We start from the raw sequence: 19,365 nt of genomic DNA, 5'->3' as shown, positions 1-19,365 counted from the left end.
GATCATCAGGGGGTCCTTTTGTCCCTCTGTGGGGGGAAACTCCCACTAGGTTTATATCTGGGACTCTCCACCATTTGACCTTAGAACTGAAGAAGCTTCTCGGATGAGAGGTGAAACGTCTTCAAGCAACTTAAAGAAGTCCAGACGCTTTTCTTTGCAAGCTCCTTTGACTTCACAGACACAAACTCTCAATCTTCACAATAACTTGGACGTGTTTATTTCTTCTGTAAAACGCGCTGGATATTAGAGGAACTGCAGGATTTGGCTCCTCAGCCATCACTTTGCTTTTCAGCTCTGGAGCTAGATGATTGGTTCTCACTGCAGCTGAACGTTTGAGATGCAGTTTTGTGTAATATCAGTGACTCACAATGATGACAGGAAGCTGCTAGAAGGTCACAGCTCGAAACCTTGGCCTTCCTGCTCCGGAGAGCAAAATGATCTGCCATACCTGCTGGTCTGCTGCTCTGAAGGCACACTGGGACGAAAAGCCAGATTAACAGATTGATCTGACCAGGAAGAATTATTCTGAAAATCCTGGAGATTCAACATCAGTCAGCTCAAAATGTGGCAGGTCACCACTGTGCACATCTGCCACAAATCATCCAACATCACGAGCACATCTGGCATTTAATTTGTGTAAATGTTCACGGTGACAGGAAAAAAGTAGGGCTTCAGTCCCGAGCTGCAGGAGGCTTGCATTATCTCTCTGCAGGTTAGGATATTAGGTGTGTGTGTGTGTGTGTGTGTGTCTGTGCGTGTGCGTGTCGCGCGCACGTGTGTGTGTGTGTGTGTCAGATAAAGCCAGATCACAGTATTATTCTGCTGATGCCCTGAAAATGAAGTGAATGTAATCCAGGCACTGGCTATGGAGCGTGCTCATTGTTGTTCGTGCAGCAAAGTGATGCATTGGGCATGTCTCTGTTAGCGGCTGAATGATCAGCGCTCTGCAACAACAAACACCCAGGCGGAGCTGAGTGTCGGAGAGTACATTATGAAAAACATAAACAGAATTAGCATTCCTTATGAGAACATAAGGAATGCTAATTCAAAATGTGGAAACTGATGAGATTTTCAAAATAAAACGGGAAATAACAGCAACTCAAACGTGTTTTAGAACGGCAAGTTGTAACAGTACTGGAGGGCGTGTCACACGCTTCCTGAGGTCATCCATCATCCATCCTCATCAGTACATCCATCCAAAGATGGAGAGCGCTAATCATTTCATAAAGTGCAGCTTAGAGTTATAAACAGAACACGTGGCTACAAGCTCAAACTAACCCAGTCCAGTTTTCACACTGTTTTCCATGGATGGAAAAAGATATTAAAATGATTTATAAACATGGTTTGAGTAAGAAACTGAATCCCGGCGGAGCTCGCGTGAACCTCCTCAAGCAGTCGCCGGCTGGGCTCTGAGCTGTTCGATGAGGAGGGAGCCATAATGATGATGAAGGAAAAAGGATGGCTGTGTCGATCTGCAGATGGCAGCTTTTCTTTGTTTGCCAGAGAAACACACGAGGGATCACACAGGAAGTGTGTGCGTGATTTTAATCGTATTTTTATCCACAGCGGAAACACAAACGATGAGGACGCCTTATAAATGGAGACGTGCACAGGAACGGCGTTCAGCCCTGCAGGAAACTGAAGTCAGAGAGCCGCCTGTGTGCAGCTCTGAGCTCAGACCTGTTACTGCTTTACAGAAATCTCGCCTTGTTATGAGTTCTAATAACAGTGGAGAGAGTAGAAGAAAAACGCCCTGCAGAGCACGAGAGCTGAGACACTGAACTAAACATCTCTGCCTCGACCTTTAACCTTTCACCTCCTATAACCATTTCCCCTTTTAAGTATCTTTATCAGCAGGTCATGCTTGAAGAAAATTCAGAGCTCTCGTCATGAAATTCACCCCAGTAACACAAACACATCTATTCCTCCGCACTTTTAAATTACATAAAAATGAGGGGAAAAAATTATCCTGAATCTGAATCCAGGCTGAACTTTGACCTCAGAGACCCTCAGCTGTGTGCACTAGCTAAACCTGCAGCAAAACCCAGGACTGACCTTAAACTGTAGTTTACAGAGGAGGACCAGGCGCCCCCTGCTGGTGGGACTCTGCTTTGCAGCATGAAGTCACAGCTGGACGTTGCTGCCACCTTGTGGCCGAATTCATAAAAGCTTCTGCTGCTGCAGGTTCTTACTAAAGACAAGTAAATGGAGTTTAGTGTGAAGGATTATTGTTGCCTGTAGATGTTTGTGAGTCTTCAGTTATTTAAATTTGTGCCAGCAGTTTATTATTAAAAAAAACAACTACAAATCTAGAGGCGAGAACAGGAGAAACTTCCAGAAGCTGGAGGCGGATTTGCCTTGAGATCTGTCTGACTGGCAGATCAGTGTCCACCCAGCATCCTGGTCCAACATCAGATAATTTATTGTTTTATATCTGAAATGCTGGAGGAGAACTTTTCCTCCCTGATAACAGCAGAGCAGCTGCCTCTTCTGTTCCTAAAACCAGAGCATCCTGCTTTCTGTACGTGTGATGGTTTCTCTGTGATGTTTCGGGAATGTCCTACTTCCTCTGTTTCCTGTTTCCTGTATTAAAACATCTTTGATATTCTCGCTGTTGCAGGTGAGCTGCTGAGCCAGCCGCGGCCCGAAGGCCTCACCGAGATCGTCTGTCCAAAGAATGGCTCGGAGCGGGTCAATGTGGCCCTCGTTTACCCCCCGACCCCCACCGTGCTCAGCCCCTGTCTCAAATGAAGCCCCGCCCACCCATCTACCCCGACCTGGCTCGTCTTCACTGCGTCACCAGAGCCTCCACCTCCGACCTCCGGCTTCCATCGTCTGTCACCTTTCTGAGCCACCAACCACCACTTCGCCTCCTCCACAGTCAGAGCGAGCGGCTCGACGGGTCTCTGCTTCACGTGTACGTCAGTAATTACAGAACACAACAGCGAAGGTCAGAGATCACCAGATGCACTTTTTTTGTTTTGTTATGTTTGTATTTTTGTTTACAAACATTCAGGTGATACAAATAAAAAATAATGATTTCGTTTATCAGCTAAAAACAACGGACACTGCGATGGATAGAAAACCTCCACATTTTATAATCTGTAACACCAAACATTCGGTTTAATCAGGTTATTTATTTTTTATATTTCAAAAAAATAATAATAAAAATAAATTAATAATACTGTATGAACAAATATTACTTGTATTTTGATATTACACTGAGGAGAGTGTGACCTCAGTTTTTCCTTCCCACTGTCACCAAAGCGCTTGGTCACAGGGGGCCGTCTGATTGTTGGGGCTTCACTGTATTGTTGTAGAGTCTTTATCCTAACTTATCTTAACTGTTGTTGTGATTTGAAGCTTTATGATTCAAATTAAATTGAAATTAATTTTTTTTACTATTATTTTTATATTTCAAAGTATAAAAAAGTATATGTTTTATACAATGACCGTACTCTGTCGTGTTCCTGGAGTTTATTTTTCCTTTTGAAGTTTTATTTGCTTTTCTTATTTTTCTTACTTTGATTTTATGTAAACGTTGCTACAGTTACATTTTTTACGTGACCGTCAGACCGAGTGAATTAAATACTCTTTGATTTCACCTGGCGGCTATTTAACTTCCTGTTTGTGTTGCAGGTCTCTGACGCCTCTTCACGTCGCACTGAGCGGTATCTGAAGAGCTTCAGTGAGCCCGACGCGATCCACACAGTCTGTAGCATCTAATGAGGGTTCCTCGTCCTCAGTCCCGTTACCGAGTCGCGCTGCTTCACACGTTTCTCTCTGAACAGTAACGCCCACTTCCTCCTGTGTGAATCTACGGCTGTAAAGACTGAAGGACATTTGGATTTTCACATATTTCGTACAGCTTGTCAGGAGGAGTCTGTGAAACTGAGGTTCGGGTTGCCGCTGGAGACACAGAGCGACTCTGATCACGACGCGCTCTGCGGGAGATCTCAGGTGATGATGGGACAGACGCAGTTACAGCATCAACACTGTATCAAGCATCAGGAAGTGTTCATTTCACACAGACAATGGAAAATATCAGCAACTCACACATGACTGTGAGAAAATAATGGGATTTAATGGTTAGCAATACAAAAATACAAAAGCAATGGGAAAACAATGCAAAGCAGTGGGAACAACGGCTAACAATGGGGATAAATGGATAATAACGTTTCACAATTAGAAAATTGATGGAAATTAAAGGTAACAATTACAAAACTATTATGGGTTAAAAATGCAGAAATCGTGAAAATTAATGATTCACAATTTAAAAATGAGGTTACTAGCTAACAGTGTAGAAACTGTTAGCTGTGCAGAAATAATGAGAATTACTGTTTCACAATTAGAAAACATTGTAAATGATTGGTGATTGGCTCTGTTAGCTCTGGGAGAATGGGGATGAGCTAACGGGGAAACGCATAAGTCTTAAAACCACAGGTGACAAAAACAGCAGGAAGTTCAACCATTTTTCCTCTGGCGTGTTTTACCCCATTAGTGACCTTAATTAATAAATGAACTTAAGTTCATGAAATAAGTAAAAGGACAAAGTTGTAGAAGCTCTGAGAGCATCAGGGCTTTGAGGGGGACATTTTTTCTTTTACTGTCTCTCCTTCTCTGATGTTCATCAAATTAGGTTCAGTTCATCTCCCATGAAACCCATGAAAAAAGCAGCACTAGCAGGACCATGTAGCCGTTCACTGAACATTTCTTTTTTTGTTATTATCTCGTGAATATATTTCTCCTAAAACATTTCGGGCTGGGACAACAACAGTCACATGATCACATATTATCATGTGTGCAACTATAAACACAATCACAGTGTTTAACCGTGTGACACAAACATTATTCACGACACACTGTAACAGAACTGAACAGGTAACGAGGTTTTAGAGAGAATTTATTTTAAAAAATAAAACTTTTTTTTTTTTTAACTTGAAGATGATGAAACTGATTTTTTTCAGCCGTGAGAAACAGGAATGCTGAGTGTGGAGATCCTCTGACTGAGCTGCTCAAACATTTCCACAGTGTGGGGTGTGCAATGGTGTGGGGCTGCTGAGGTTTCGGAGCCTGTGGTCTGCACTCGCTCTCAGACACACTGTGATGAACACACTGATGTGAAGGTAGCAGACGAGCCTTCGGGCCGAGGATGTGGCACGTGTACAGATATTTATGCGTCTTCTAATGAAACCACAGTGATTTCTACATGTTGAACTTCTTTTCACTGTCTGATGAAAACACTGACACGTGCTGATGGGAAAATGTTGTTGTTTGTAAATAATATCTTTATTTTTGTATGTTGGCCTGAGGTGTCGCCACTCGAGCTTTGACTTTCTTTACAGTGCAATGATGTGCATGACTCACTGTGAGTCTGCACACGGGGTTTTCTATGTAGCTCCGTCCAGCGTCTCACAGTTCATCATGAAATACCAAATAAACAATGACTGCTCTAATACCTGCAGGCCATGTCATTCATTCACGCTCTAAACACAGTTTCACCTTTTCACTGGGAAAATGTACAGTTTGTAGGTCACAACTGCACAAACAAGGTCCAGAGGCCCAGTTCAGTTTAGAATTAAATCAGGAGAAGACTAGCAGTCAACTAGCAGCTACAACCAGCTGTGTCGCCATCCACCTGTCAGTCAAAAGGCCACACCCCCAATAATGCAAACTTTAAGCCTTGATACAGTTTAAACAGGTGAGTTCTAGTTATTTCTGCTGTAAAGTTTCAACATGGGTCTCATTGCTGCCTCTTCTGGATATCAGAGGAACTGCAGTTTGTGCCACCGCTTCATTTATGAACTCTTGGGTGGAGCATTTTTATGCAGCAGATAACTGGAGGAGTCCTTGAAGTGAATACAAGCACTTATATTTTTAAAATGAAAAATCATCAGACACTTGAAATTCCTCATAAAGCATTTTGTTTCCAGCTTGTGAAAAAAAAAAAGACCACCACTGAATCAATTTTAATTATAATTTCTCTTCCCCACTAGAGGGAAATCAAGTAAAGTAAAATCATGAAAACACATTATGACACATAATTTTAATAAAGTCATGCTAAGATTTACCTTCATACTACGAATATTTTTTTATTTCAGGCCCTCCGAATACACACGAGTGGTTCCAGAATCAGTTCTTTAGCATTAGCAGCATTTTTCATTTCATAACTCGAGTAGATATCCACACAAAAACCTTTAAAATGTCAAAAACTGTTTCACTCCTCCTGTCACAGCCTCAGTGTGGGGGATTTATCACAGTGGGAGTAACCTACAGCAGTTTCGTGTCTGTGACATTGAAAAGCAGAAGCTAACGCTGGTAGTTTGATCTGTTTATCATCATTCACAAAGTGCATTCTGGGCACAATTACATTTTAAGGCTGTAAAACCCCTCACTACACATTTTATACACTGTTCTCAGACATTTTATACACTTTTCTCTCTTATTTAACCACTCTAAGTTCAAACCTACGTAGAAAAATAAGTCATTACAGAATGAAACCAAAGATCAAACCCTGTTTTCACGTCCAGAATATGGGAACAGAGCAGCTGTGAGAGAATTCAACAGCAACGATATGGTACGGAAGTAGAGGAAGCAAGAAGAATGAGTTAATAATCTGAAAAATACAGTAACTACATTCCGTTAGCATGTCCAGAAGTCCAACTTTTTGTGCAATGCTTAGCATCTTCCTCTGCCTTCGACGGTGCAACACATTTCGTCAACATTGTTGTTTATTGGAGAGAAAACTTACAACATACAGTACAGCACTTTATGTAAATTTGACAAGTTAAACACATTCTGTACTGTACAGGCGACACAGCACGGAGATTGATTGACAATGCTCTACAGCCAATCAGGACGTAGAACACAATGAGCTGTAAAAAACAAAACAAAAAAACAAAAAAAACATGAATGAGAGGCAGAAGGCGACTGTAGTTCTTATTAACAGGGTATTGCCGACTTTTGTCTGTATGTCATATTCATGATTAAAAACTAATTTAATCAAATTAGATATTATAATTTTTCATATGGGAATTGATCCTGCAACATGAAATGCTGGTATTGGAAGTATCGATATTCCTCAGTCAGTGAGTGAGACAGTAGACTGCGGTGAGAATGAGAGTCCAAGTGCATCGTAAAAACATGTAAATATGACTGACAACTGTAAACGAAGCAGCATCTCGCTCCAGCTTAAAGAAGAAGCAGATACTAACTAAGATGAGAAACTGCATCAGCTCATCAAGCTGAGGCATTTGATTATTCTGAATGTCAACCTGAGGACATACTGTTTGGCTGCTGAGTTTGGTTCTGTTTCTCTTCTGTGGATTTGTTTGCAGTGCTTTGTTTTTGTGTTGAATTAAAATCAAAAGTTTGATTAAAATATTATACAAAAGTAAGAATGCCTGCTTTTCTAACAGAACAAATACACAATATTAGGCAATTATAAGGCATCTCATAAAAACACTAAATGCAAAAGGGTTCATCAACACACAGAGCATTCATATTTGTCAAATATGAGGCTACAGATGATAATAAATTAAGAGCCATTTGGGAGCCAAAACTGCCAGCTCTTCTTTGAGATTCGAGCCACAAGAGCTGGCTCTCTGAAAAGAGAAACTTCCCATCACTATTATCGTGTTTACGTCATAATCATGGCGTAACCACGGGAAAACAATTTTTCTCGCGTAATTTGTGTGTGTGTGAAATACCACCCCCTGCTGTCCATTCCGCTTCACTGCGCCCCGAGCACCGTCCTCCTCCTCCTCACCGCCAGGGGGCGGTAACCCTCACAGGAAGGCAGAAGTAGAGGAGCGCCGTCCGGGAGACTTCCTCTTCCTTCCGCGGCCTCAGAGGTAGGAGTTCTGTCTCGCTCACGAAGCGGAGAATCCATGTTAAATCTGAGTAAAAATACTGCATCCTGCGCTGCAAGCATCTGGATCGTGTCAGCTGTGTGTAAATGTGTGCGCTGATGGTTGAATTGTGTGTCTGGAGCCATTAAATGAAGTTTTATGAAGATATTTGCGGAGACGCCGGGTTGGTGGCTCCGGCGGCTGTCCGCCATGTTGGCTCCGTGTGGCGTGGATAGGAGTTGTAAAGCGGCCCTAGCAGCTCCTTTTCTCCGTGTTTGTGGGGTTTAAATCTGTTTAACGTCACCTGAGACGGTGCTGTCTAAGATGGTCTTACCTGCTGTGTGCTAGCCTGAGGAGACTAACGTGTGCCTCTTCTTACAGATATCTGACAATGGTCCGCTACTCTCTCGACCCCGAGAACCCGACTAAATGTGAGTAAAGGTGAACTTCAGCTATGTGTGGGGGTTAGCTGGTGGCCGTGATGACCTCTTAGGACACCTTTGGATTCCGCATGAAAACAAACTAATGACACAACTGAGCTGCCGCACTCACTGGTGGAGTGATCCGGGTCTTTGCTGGGGGTGCTAACGGCTTCTCTCTGTGTTTCAGCATGCAAGTCGAGGGGATCCAACCTCCGCGTGCACTTCAAGGTAAGAGTCCACATGTGGGCACAGACAAAGGGGATCACAGGGTTCATCTGTCATCTCACGCGTGTCCATGTTAAAGTAGATTCTCTCAGGTGTAAAGGTGTGTAGAGGCTCAGAGTAGGTTACATGAGCAGCAGCAGGCTTCTGAATCTGGGCTCTAATAACTCATTAAACACACGTGGATGTGGGTTCAGAGTTAATATGGTGCTCTGACTCAGTAGAGAAAAATGATCCCATTTTACTTCAGAGTCATGAAACTGAATGGCTCGTTGCCGCGGGGAGTGATGGGAGATGCACTGAAATGTTTTATACTCTTGCATTTTGTCTATCTGTGATCCCAGCCAATAGAAACACTGTACTGTGGTTAGTTTATTTCACGCAGACACGTTTGTCCCCCCCAGTTTTTCCACTTCCTCACACCCAGTTTGAGTGATCCTTACATTGATGCTGTGGTTAATCGTCCTGATAGAAGTGATTATGGTTCTCTCACTGATACATGTAAAAACCACACAGGAGGAGTCAGTGGTGTTTATGAGCTGTCTGTGATGTGTAGTTAAATATCCTTCGAGGTCGTTGTCTCGCTGAAGCATAAACCTCAGTGAGGTCTGTTCATTAGAGCTTCAGGTAACAGCATGAGCCTGGTTTCTGTGAACAGCCCAGTTTGTTTGGAGCTCTGCTTCAGCTGCAGAATGTGTGAGATGTCTGAAAATAACTGGTGACACTTTTAATCTCTCTTTTGAATACAGGTGTAATCCTCCTGTAATTAAATAGAATTTCTGTGTATATAATTTGAAGTTAATATTTAAGCTCAGGTACTTAAAGCTCTGCTCCCGAGGATAAGGAGTGAATAAGTCAGGATTTTACAGGAAAAATAAATTACTGTGAATGGCTTGAGTAACTTTTGTGTGTTTAGAAATGTTGAATAGACAATCTGCTGTGATTGAATGAGCTGCTGGTCTAATGTTTATGTCAGTGGGAGGAGCTCTAGTTTTAAAGATGGCTGCAGTGCTCCTAGGTTTGTTTGGCTGTGGATTAAAGAGACTTTGTTTTCTGTCGAATCGATCAGATCGCAGAGATTCTCTGATGGTTTGTTTGCCTCCCCTAAAATCTATAAACACGTTCAACTTTCATTAAATCTAATGTGATGGCCGAGGCCCTCAGAACTGACCCGACATCTGGACGTCATGCTGAGGTCATGAAGGTTACGACATAAAGGTGCCACTTTGTTGATCCGGTCTCTGACCCGTCTGTGTCCTCACTTTCAGAACACCCGTGAGACGGCCCAGGCCATCAAAGGAATGCACATTCGCAAAGCCAACAAGTACCTGAGGGACGTCATCGTCAAGCACCAGTGCGTCCCCTTCCGCCGCTACAACGGCGGCGTTGGCCGCTGTGCTCAGGTGAGGTCCCAGCGAGCGTGGCATCACTCTGACAGCTGCAGTGATGACCTTCTTAGGACACCTTTGGATTAAAGATGAAACTAAATCTAGTAACCTGAGCAGCAGCGAAGGCGGCCAGAGTTACCCCGCCTCTGAGCTTGGAGGCATGGTCTAAAAGCACCTTTGATGTTTTCTGTTTTCAGGCCAAACAGCACGGCTGGACCCAGGGACGCTGGCCCAAGAAGAGTGCCGAGTTCCTCCTGCACATGCTCAAGAATGCCGAGAGCAACGCTGAGCTGAAGGTGAGGTCATGAGGAGGTGAGGGGCCAACGGGTGTAGCAAGCAGACGGAGAGATGGACTCCCTGGAACACACTTTTATATTGAAAGGATCGATACCAATTTAGTCGGAAGGTCACACCCGTCTGTCTGCAGCTTTAAACACCTGAAACTGTGCTAGTGATGTGCAAAGTAGTTTGTGTGATCGAATTGTTGTTAGTTTTCTAAATGTGGCATCTCTTAAGTAGTGTGCATGTCAGCGTCGCATTAATGAAAAATACTTGTTTATTTTAAGACTAAAGTCCAAATGTTGGACTGTTCTGCAAATGAGTTAGCTGTCTTATGTCTGTGATGAGTCGTAGCTCGTCTGTATGGCATGAGCTGTAGCATGAGCTTGGTTCTCAAACTGAACACTAATATTTTTCTCTCAATGATACTCGTCGTGCGTTTCAACTTCTTAAACGTGACAGAGTATGCACATTTGATCTAAATCTATTGAGCATATCTGGATTTTGTTGGTCCAACAGAAAGCAGGTCCCTGAGGACACTGGCTTTGATTTCATGAAGTTATGACACAAGAGCGTTCTTTAAGTTTAAAATGATTATCTGCATCGTGACATCAGCCTACAGGTGGCGATCACAGGCAGGCTTTAGGGAGGCGAGCTTCCACATGAGGGCAGGCGGAGACATTGAGATGACCCTGAGCTCGGTTTCAGCTCTGTGGAGCTGGTTGTTGTTGAGCTGATCGGTGAGCAGCAGATTGCAGTGATGACCATTTAGGACACCTTTGTATTAACCATGAAAAGAACAATTACAGTCTGAGCAATCTGAGAATCACAGACAGCTGGAACGAGAGGACAACACCACTTTAATGATCGCATGCTTCAGGCCTCAGTTTGATTATTGATGTCTGAGCATCTATTGATCTGCAGTTGGTTTCTCGGGTGACGTTTAGTCTTCATCTCCAAATGTTTGGAAGCAATAGGTGAACCAATCAGAGCCTTTGATTAATAAATGATTAATATCTGATGATTTGAGCTCTGAAAGGATCGATGGAGTCTTATTTTCTCCTGGTGGTCTTGACCCGTGTTTGTGCTTTCAGGGTCTGGACGTGGACTCTCTGGTCATTGAGCACATCCAGGTCAACAAGGCGCCAAAGATGAGGAGGCGTACGTACCGCGCCCACGGCCGCATCAACCCCTACATGAGCTCGCCGTGCCACATTGAGATGATCCTGACAGAAAAGGAGCAGATCGTCCCCAAGCCCGAGGAGGAGGTCGCCCAGAAGAAAAAGGTGAGAACGTGGAGAGGGAAGAGCGAGGGGTGGGGCTTCAAACATGCAGCACGGAGCGAGGTTAGGAGAATTAAAGTTGGCTTAGTCTCTAGGGACCTGGAGAGCTGTGATTTCCCTTTTACTGAAGGTCCCATGAATGCCACAGCAAACACAGTGAATCCTGCTCCTCTGGCTGCACATCTGAACCCGTCACCTTCCTCCTCTTCATCATCTGTCGCAGTGATGACTCCTTAGGACACCTTTGGATTCTCCATGAAAACAACCCTGTTAAAACTGAGCGACTGTTGGCCAAGGCAGCGGTGCAAACTCTCTGATCGATGATGTCATAACTCTGCCTCTCTCTTCTCTCTGCAGGTTTCACAGAAGAAGCTGAAGAAGCAGAAGCTGATGGCACGCGAGTAAAATTCTAATAAACCTGAAACTTGTTATGAGAGAAGACTCGGACTCGTTTCTTTCACCAAGCATACCTGAAAGCAATGTTCCTCCTTCAAAATAAACCTCAGCTGCTGCTTTAGCAGCCCAGCTGATGGGTTATTCCTCTCTGTGCCTTTCAAAATAAAAGCCCTTAAGCCTACTGTGACCTGTTTACAACTCTGAACAATTAAAATCAAGTTTTCTTTTGTTTTACTGGACAGGTACTTCACAGAGCTGAAAATGATATTCCAGCAGCAGATGCAGAATAAAAGTTTACAATAAACATAAATATTAATGCCACAGTGAGGGTCTGAACTGTGAGTGCAGCTGTTTATAACAATAACAATGAGCATAAAGAAGAGTTGAGGTATTGAAGCAGCATTCGGGTTCATCCACCTGTGGCAGGTGTTGAGCAAATGTGATTCTCCGACGATTTAGTGATTTAACTATAATTTTGATAAACAATTTTGTTGACTCTGAATAGTAATATAGTAGTATAATTAAACAGTATTATTAACATTCAACATTTGCAATGAGTTAGAATTAACAATAACTGGAACTCAACTATCAGCACTCAAGTACCAGTTCTGTAATCAAGTATTGTCAAGGAAGAAGTGCAACTGTAGTGGCCTCAGCTGCAGGTCATTTTCCATAAGTTACTGGCACTGGCACTGGTGTCTTGGGAAAAATCCATCTTGTCTCACTTAACCCATTTTTTTAACTAATGCTGTGTTCTGGTAATTTGACAGCATACATGCCACTGCAAACAGTTGGTTGATATTGTAAACATGTGACATGGTAATGATGCTATCAAAAAGTTTGTTCTGTTTGATCCTCCTAATGACTCGCTCCACATGCACCCTGAGTCTGGCTATGGCCTGCGTCTCCTTAACCTGGTATGCTGGCATCTGCTTCTGCTTAGATAGAAAAGGTGGGCAGTACACTTTGCATTTACAACAATTGGTGATTAGGAAGCCCTTATCTACCATCACTGCCATGTCTTCAGTCAACTTCTCAGCAATGCCTGATTGTTTGAATAGTTCCTTGTCACTAACCGAACCAGCATACAGATTAGAGATGAATGTCACTGGACCATGTGGAGCTATGCCAACCAGGGCTTTCATCATACAGTGGGATTTGTACGAAGAGTACATTTCACTTTGGAGAAGTGGTGAGGATGGTGTCTGACACCTCAGCTCTGTACAGTCAAGGATCATCTGGGTGTCTGAGAAATCTTTGAATTCCTCAGAGAGGTAAGCTTGCACGTCTGCACATGTAAGCCAGATGCATTGAGACCCCAGTGCAGTGGCAAGAAAATTTCTCCATGTTGCAATAATGCGGCTCACTGTGGACTGGTGTATGCTAAATCGGTGTGCCAGGTCCCTCTCCTTCAAACCAACTGACAGGAAAACCAGGAAAAGAAAAACTCGTCAATTGGCTGTAGCAGCTGCCTCTGGAAGGTGAAAACAAAAGGGAAAATGTTACTCCTTAAGCTATGAACTATAGGGAGTGCAGAATTATTAGGCAAGTTGTATTTTTGAGGAATAATTTTATTATTGAACAACAACCATGTTCTCAATGAACCCAAAAAACTCATTAATATCAAAGCTGAATGTTTTTGGAAGTAGTTTTTAGTTTGTTTTTAGTTTTAGCTATTTTAAGGGGATATCTGTGTGTGCAGGTGACTATTACTGTGCATAATTATTAGGCAACTTAACAAAAAACAAATATATACCCATTTCAATTATTTATTTTTACCAGTGACACCAATATAACATCTCCACATTCACAAATATACATTTCTGACATTCAAAAACAAAACAAAAACAAATCAGCGACCAATATAGCCACCTTTCTTTGCAAGGACACTCAAAAGCCTGCCATCCATGGATTCTGTCAGTGTTTTGATCTGTTCACCATCAACATTGCGTGCAGCAGCAACCACAGCCTCCCAGACACTGTTCAGAGAGGTGTACTGTTTTCCCTCCTTGTAAATCTCACATTTGATGATGGACCACAGGTTCTCAATGGGGTTCAGATCAGGTGAACAAGGAGGCCATGTCATTAGTTTTTCTTCTTTTATACCCTTTCTTGCCAGCCACGCTGTGGAGTACTTGGACGCGTGTGATGGAGCATTGTCCTGCATGAAAATCATGTTTTTCTTGAAGGATGCAGACTTCTTCCTGTACCACTGCTTGAAGAAGGTGTCTTCCAGAAACTGGCAGTAGGACTGGGAGTTGAGCTTGACTCCATCCTCAACCCGAAAAGGCCCCACAAGCTCATCTTTGATGATACCAGCCCAAACCAGTACTCCACCTCCACCTTGCTGGCGTCTGAGTCGGACTGGAGCTCTCTGCCCTTTACCAATCCAGCCACGGGCCCATCCATCTGGCCCATCAAGACTCACTCTCATTTCATCAGTCCATAAAACCTTAGAAAAACCAGTCTTGAGATATTTCTTGGCCCAGTCTTGACGTTTCAGCTTGTGTGTCTTGTTCAGTGGTGGTCGTCTTTCAGCCTTTCTTACCTTGGCCATGTCTCTGAGTATTGCACACCTTGTGCTTTTGGGCACTCCAGTGATGTTGCAGCTCTGAAATATGGCCAAACTGGTGGCAAGTGGCATCTTGGCAGCTGCACGCTTGACTTTTCTCAGTTCATGGGCAGTTATTTGGCGCCTTGGTTTTTCCACACGCTTCTTGCGACCCTGTTGACTATTTTGAATGAAACGCTTGATTGTTCGATGATCACGCTTCAGAAGCTTTGCAATTTTGAGACTGCTGCATCCCTCTGCAAGATATCTCACTATTTTTGACTTTTCTGAGCCTGTCAAGTCCTTCTTTTGACCCATTTTGCCAAAGGAAAGGACGTTGCCTAATAATTATGCACACCTGATATAGGGTGTTGATGTCATTAGACCACACCCCTTCTCATTACAGAGATGCACATCACCTAATATGCTTAATTGGTAGTAGGCTTTCGAGCCTATACAGCTTGGAGTAAGACAACATGCATGAAGAGGATGATGTGGACAAAATACTCATTTGCCTAATAATTCTGCACTCCCTGTAGTAAATGATGCTTTTCTTGGCTAAATGTTTTGTAATGGTTATGCATACCATACTGTACCATGGGGTAAACAATGAGGTGCTGTAGTACACAGGTGTATGTATGTAAAGGATGCTGAGTCCTTTATGTATGCTATTGTACATAATGTAATGTTATTGTACATAAATACAATAACATTACACCTCTAGTTCTAACTACCAACAAACCCATAACCTACCGTTGATGTGCGTGCAGGTGTCAACACTTCTTCGTTCCGATTGGCAGCTGACTTGGCTCTTGAAACCCGGATCATTTTATAGATGCAAGGCTCAATCAAAAACCAAAATGCCATCAAATGATCATAGCTTGGAAATCTATTCACGAGAGAGACATACATCGTGTCAATGATTAATTAACATTACACACTGACATAAAAATAATATAAACTGTGACAAATATGCTAATGGTATGCTGTATAAAATAGTCTGGTTAAGAGTATTTGGTGTTGTATTTTACCTGTAGCATTAGGATATCGTTTAAATACTAAAGCATCTACATGAAACATACAATCAGCAGAGAAAAAGTAAATTTCTATTGTGTTTCATTAAGACTGGAAACACTTTTGAAATTTAACTGATGGTGACCTTGGTATATTTTAAACAGTTAGCTTGAATAGAACTTAGGTGTACCTGGTATAGAATCGGATGTCACTGTTGGAGCCAGCAAAACGCTGTAACCCAAATTCTCGCTGGACACGTAACTCCTGTATTTCCTTCCTCAGAGTCTCCACGTCTTCGGACAGGTCTTCTGCAGCTGATGCAGATATGTCCAATGCAGACGGCTCAGGGACTGAGCAGTAGTCATGATCTCTTGTAAGACTGTGCTCTTCTTGATCGTCAGGAGGAACTAGTTCAAGGCGTCGCTCTGTTCTTTCCCAAACACTACGCCGCGGTGGTTCAACTTTATAGCCATTCCACTCAAAAAGTGTTGGTACAGCACCTTTAATAAGCCGCCTTCGACCATCGAGGGTTGTTGGCTCTATGAGTTGATCACTGGCGAAATGTCTGCTGCAGACCCTGGTGTGAGAGGTAATTGTGAAATGATGTATGTTTACCAGCCATTGTCTTCTCAAGTCAGAATGGGTCGGAACACCATGAAAACTTAGTATGCCGTTAAATTTGGCTGAAGCCGAACAAAGTGGGACACAGCAATGCTCGGAGTATTTCTTCTGCTGTTTTTGAAAATGTTCTGTTTTAAATACTTTCCTTTTTATACTCATTCTGAAGTGACGTTAGCATAGCTACCGATAGATAAACAAACACTGATTTTACACCCCATTCCTACAACAGTGCTAAAAGAAGTCCTGCCATTAATTAATGCTTCAATCTTTAATTGAAGCCTCCATCTTTCTGGCCTCTAGCTCACCTTGGAATGGTTCGCAGCTGACTGTGAAGCGGTGGGAATGAGAATCAGCACCTCCAAATCTGAGACCAATGTCCTCAGCCGGAAATGGGTGGAGTGCCCACTCCAGGTCAGGACAAGTTTCTGCCCCAAGTTGAGGAGTTTAAGTATCTCAGGGTCTTGTTCACGAGGGATGGGAGAAGGGAGCGGGAGATCGACAGACGGATTGGTGCTGCAGCTGCAGTGATGCGCACGCTGCACCGGTCTGTTGTGGTGCAGAGAGAGCTGAGTGTAAAAGCAAAGCTCTCAATTTACCAGTCGATCTACGTCCCTACCCTCACTTATGGTCACGAGCTGTGGGTAGTGACCGAAAGAATGAGATTGCGGATACAAGTGTTGGAAATGGGCTTCCTCCAAAGGGTGGCTGGCCTCTCCCTCAGAGATAGGGTGAGAGGTTCAGCCATTCGAGAGGGGCTCAGAGTAGAACCGCTGCTCCTCCACCACATCGAAAGAAGCCAGTTGAGGTGGTTCAGGCATCTGACAACGATGCCTCCTGGGTGGGGTGTTCCGGGCATTTCCCACCGGGAGGACCTGGGGCAGACCCAGGATATGCTGGAAAGATTTTATCTCTCGGCTGGCCTGTGAACGCTTCGGTGTTCCCCCGGACAAGCTGGAGGAAGTGGCTGGGGAGAGGGAGGTCTGGGCTTTTCTGCTTGGGCTGCTGCCCCCGCGACCCGGCCCCGGATAAGTGGAATAAAATGGATAGATGGATGGATCTTTAATATGATCAACACATCTCTTATAATTGGCTGTGTACCACAGGCCTTGAAAGAGTAGTTGTTAAACAGCTAACAGATCAACTGCAGAGGAATGATTTATTTGAAGAGTTTCAGTCAGGTTTTAGAGCTCATCACAGATAGAAACAGCTTTAGTGAAGGTTACAAATGATCTTCTTATGGCCTCTGACAGTGGACTCATCTCTGTGCTTGTCCTGCTAGACCTCAGTGCAGCATTTGATACTGTCGACCATAATATCCTATTAGAGCGATTAGAACATGCTGTAGGTATTACAGGTACTGCACTGCAGTGGTTTGTATCATATCTACAGTGGCTTGCAAAAGTATTCCCCTTGAACTTTTCCACCTTGCAATTACAGCTGCCAGTCTTTTAGGGTCTGTCTCTACCAGCTTTGCACATCTAGAGACTGAAATCTTTGCCCATTCTTCTTTGCAAAACAGCTCCAGCTCAGTCAGATTAGATGGACAGCGTTTGTGAACAGCAGTTTTCAGATCTTGCCACAGATTCTCGATTGGATTTAGATCTGGACTTTGACTGGGCCATTCTAACACATGGATATGTTTTGTTTTAAACCATTCCATTGTTGCCCTGGCTTTATGTTTAGGGTCGTTGTCCTGCTGGAAGGTGAACCTCCGCCCCAGTCTCAAGTCTTTTGCAGACTCCAAGAGGTTTTCTTCCAAGATTGCCCTGTATTTGGCTCCATCCATCTTCCCATCAACTCTGACCAGCCTCCCTGTCCCTGCTGAAGAGAAGCACCCCCAGAGCATGATGCTGCCACCACCATATTTGACAGTGGGGATGGTGTGTTCAGAGTGATGTGCAGTGTTAGTTTTCTGCCACACATAGCGTTTTGCATTTTGGCCAAAAAGTTCCATTTTGGTCTCATCTGACCAGAGCACCTTCTTCCACATGTTTGCTGTGTCCCCCACATGGCTTGTGGCAAACTGCAAACGGGACTTCTTATGGTTTTCTGTTAACAATGGCTTTCTTCTTGCCACTCTTCCATAAAGGCCAACTTTGTGCAGTGCACGACTAATAGTTGTCCTATGGACAGATTCCCCCACCTGAGCTGTAGATCTCTGCAGCTCGTCCAGAGTCACCATGGGCCTCTTGGCTGCATTTCTGATCAGCGCTCTCCTTGTTCGGCCTGTGAGTTTAGGTGGACGGCCTTGTCTTGGTAGGTTTACAGTTGTGCCATACCCAAACGCAAACTCACGGGAAAACAGGACTGAACTCAAAATACAGCTTTATTGCTGACAAAAGATAACGATACAAAATAATATGAAACTGGGAAGTACTAAGGAACTGACTCATGAGGAAACACACGGAAGGGCACACAGTCATGAGGGAGAACACGACACTGAACTGAGGGAGACGCAGACATAAATACACAGAGAGTTAACGAGGGAAGTGGGAGCACACGGGAAACACAGCTGACACAGATAATCATAATGAGACAGGGCAGGAGTGAACACAACATGACGCATACTGACGAGAGACTGTAAAACATGAAGTACACAGAGGTTCAGATAGGAGGAGAGAGAGCACGGGGAGAGCACAGACATAATGGGCTGGGGAAAACATGGAATAAAACACAAGGAGGGGAAACGAGGGCTCACAGATACATAGAGGGGCACACAGGGGGTAATCAAATAAGGAACATCTTAACAGAACAACCTAGGAACCAAGGCATAAATAAGGAACAAAATACAAAACACACGAAAACTAAGAATACTGGGCCAACATGGCCCATGACCATGACAGGACGGCCTTGTCTTGGTAGGTTTACAGTTGTGCCATACTCCTTCATTTCTGAAATTGCTTGAACAGTGCTCCGTGGGATGTTCAAGGCTTGGGAAATCTTTTTGTAGCCTAAGCCTGCTTTAAATTTCTCAATAACTTTATCCCTGACCTGTCTGGTGTGTTCTTTGGACTTCATGGTGTTGTTGCTCCCAATATTCTCTTAGACAACCTCTGAGGCCGTCACAGAGCAGCTGTATTTGTACTGACATTAGATTACACACAGGTGCACTCTATTTAGTCATTAGCACTCATCAGGCAATGTCTATGGGCAACTGACTGCACTCAGACCAAAGGGGGCTGAATAATTACGCACACCCCACTTTGCAGTTATTTATTTGTAAAAAATGTTTGGAATCATGTATGATTTTCATTCCACTTCTCACGTGTACACCACTTTGTGTTGGTCTTTCACGTGGAATTCCAATAAAATTGATTCATGTTTGTGGCTGTAATGTGA

At 43.6% G+C, this 19,365-nt stretch overlaps 3 protein-coding genes and 4 non-coding genes across 8 annotated transcripts in view; 6 read left to right on the top strand and 1 right to left on the bottom strand.

Annotated features, from left to right (window-relative positions):
* mfhas1 (multifunctional ROCO family signaling regulator 1) overlaps positions 1 to 5,456 on the top strand; it is a 33,231-nt gene extending 27,775 nt beyond the window's left edge. Inside the window, exons 2-3 of one of the 2 annotated variants that reach the window (XM_005945025.3) lie at positions 2,621 to 2,917; positions 3,640 to 5,456. In XM_005945025.3, coding sequence (XP_005945087.1) covers positions 2,621 to 2,751 — 131 coding nt within the window. In that variant the 3' untranslated portion in view covers positions 2,752 to 2,917; positions 3,640 to 5,456. Of the gene's footprint in view, positions 1 to 2,620; positions 2,951 to 3,639 lie in introns of both variants that reach the window. The other variant, XM_005945024.3, reaches the window with a different exon arrangement.
* A 2,315-nt stretch (positions 5,457 to 7,771) lies between these two features.
* Positions 7,772 to 11,878, top strand: rpl17 (ribosomal protein L17). Its single transcript, XM_005945032.3, has 7 exons — positions 7,772 to 7,853; positions 8,232 to 8,281; positions 8,460 to 8,500; positions 9,763 to 9,897; positions 10,080 to 10,178; positions 11,256 to 11,447; positions 11,802 to 11,878. Exons 2-7 carry the CDS (start codon positions 8,242 to 8,244, stop codon positions 11,847 to 11,849), a joined length of 555 nt encoding a protein of 184 aa, XP_005945094.1. The 5' UTR covers positions 7,772 to 7,853; positions 8,232 to 8,241; the 3' UTR covers positions 11,850 to 11,878.
* Positions 8,324 to 8,393, top strand: LOC121812095. Its single transcript, XR_006052866.1, has one exon. It is a non-coding gene; the product is annotated as a small nucleolar RNA SNORD58 (small nucleolar RNA).
* On the top strand, positions 9,933 to 10,000 carry LOC121812092. Its single transcript, XR_006052863.1, has one exon. It is a non-coding gene; the product is annotated as a small nucleolar RNA SNORD58 (small nucleolar RNA).
* On the top strand, positions 10,914 to 10,980 carry LOC121812094. Its single transcript, XR_006052865.1, has one exon. It is a non-coding gene; the product is annotated as a small nucleolar RNA SNORD58 (small nucleolar RNA).
* LOC121812089 lies at positions 11,275 to 16,494 on the bottom strand. The gene is made up of 3 exons (XM_042213247.1): positions 15,596 to 16,494; positions 15,145 to 15,280; positions 11,275 to 13,314 (listed from the first exon to the last, which is right to left on the bottom strand). Exons 1-3 carry the CDS (start codon positions 16,183 to 16,185, stop codon positions 13,252 to 13,254), a joined length of 789 nt encoding a protein of 262 aa, XP_042069181.1. The 5' UTR covers positions 16,186 to 16,494; the 3' UTR covers positions 11,275 to 13,251.
* On the top strand, positions 11,662 to 11,729 carry LOC121812093. Its single transcript, XR_006052864.1, has one exon. It is a non-coding gene; the product is annotated as a small nucleolar RNA SNORD58 (small nucleolar RNA).
* Positions 16,495 to 19,365: the final 2,871 nt, after the last annotated feature.

This window comes from Haplochromis burtoni, unplaced genomic scaffold, assembly GCF_018398535.1.
Source record: "Haplochromis burtoni strain Fernald_Lab_line unplaced genomic scaffold, NCSU_Asbu1 Contig_429, whole genome shotgun sequence".
In the NCBI taxonomy this organism is placed as follows: Eukaryota; Metazoa; Chordata; class Actinopteri; order Cichliformes; family Cichlidae; genus Haplochromis; species Haplochromis burtoni.
Note: the sequence above shows the minus strand (reverse complement) of the source record. Positions and strands in the feature narration are given on the sequence as shown.

Excerpts from the sequence above, each read along its gene's own strand:
- rpl17 (XM_005945032.3), top strand. The coding sequence starts at position 8,242 with ATGGTCCGCTACTCTCTCGACCCCGAGAACCCGACTAAAT. Across the intron at positions 8,501-9,762 it reads ACCTCCGCGTGCACTTCAAG|AACACCCGTGAGACGGCCCA; the intron begins GTAAGAGTCCAC and ends CCTCACTTTCAG. Across the intron at positions 10,179-11,255 it reads AGAGCAACGCTGAGCTGAAG|GGTCTGGACGTGGACTCTCT; the intron begins GTGAGGTCATGA and ends TTGTGCTTTCAG.
- LOC121812089 (XM_042213247.1), bottom strand. The coding sequence starts at position 16,185 with ATGAGTATAAAAAGGAAAGTATTTAAAACAGAACATTTTCAAAAACAG. Across the intron at positions 15,281-15,595 it reads GACATCCGATTCTATACCAG|ATTTCCAAGCTATGATCATT; the intron begins GTACACCTAAGT and ends TCTCGTGAATAG. Across the intron at positions 13,315-15,144 it reads CACCTGCACGCACATCAACG|AGGCAGCTGCTACAGCCAAT; the intron begins GTAGGTTATGGG and ends TTCACCTTCCAG.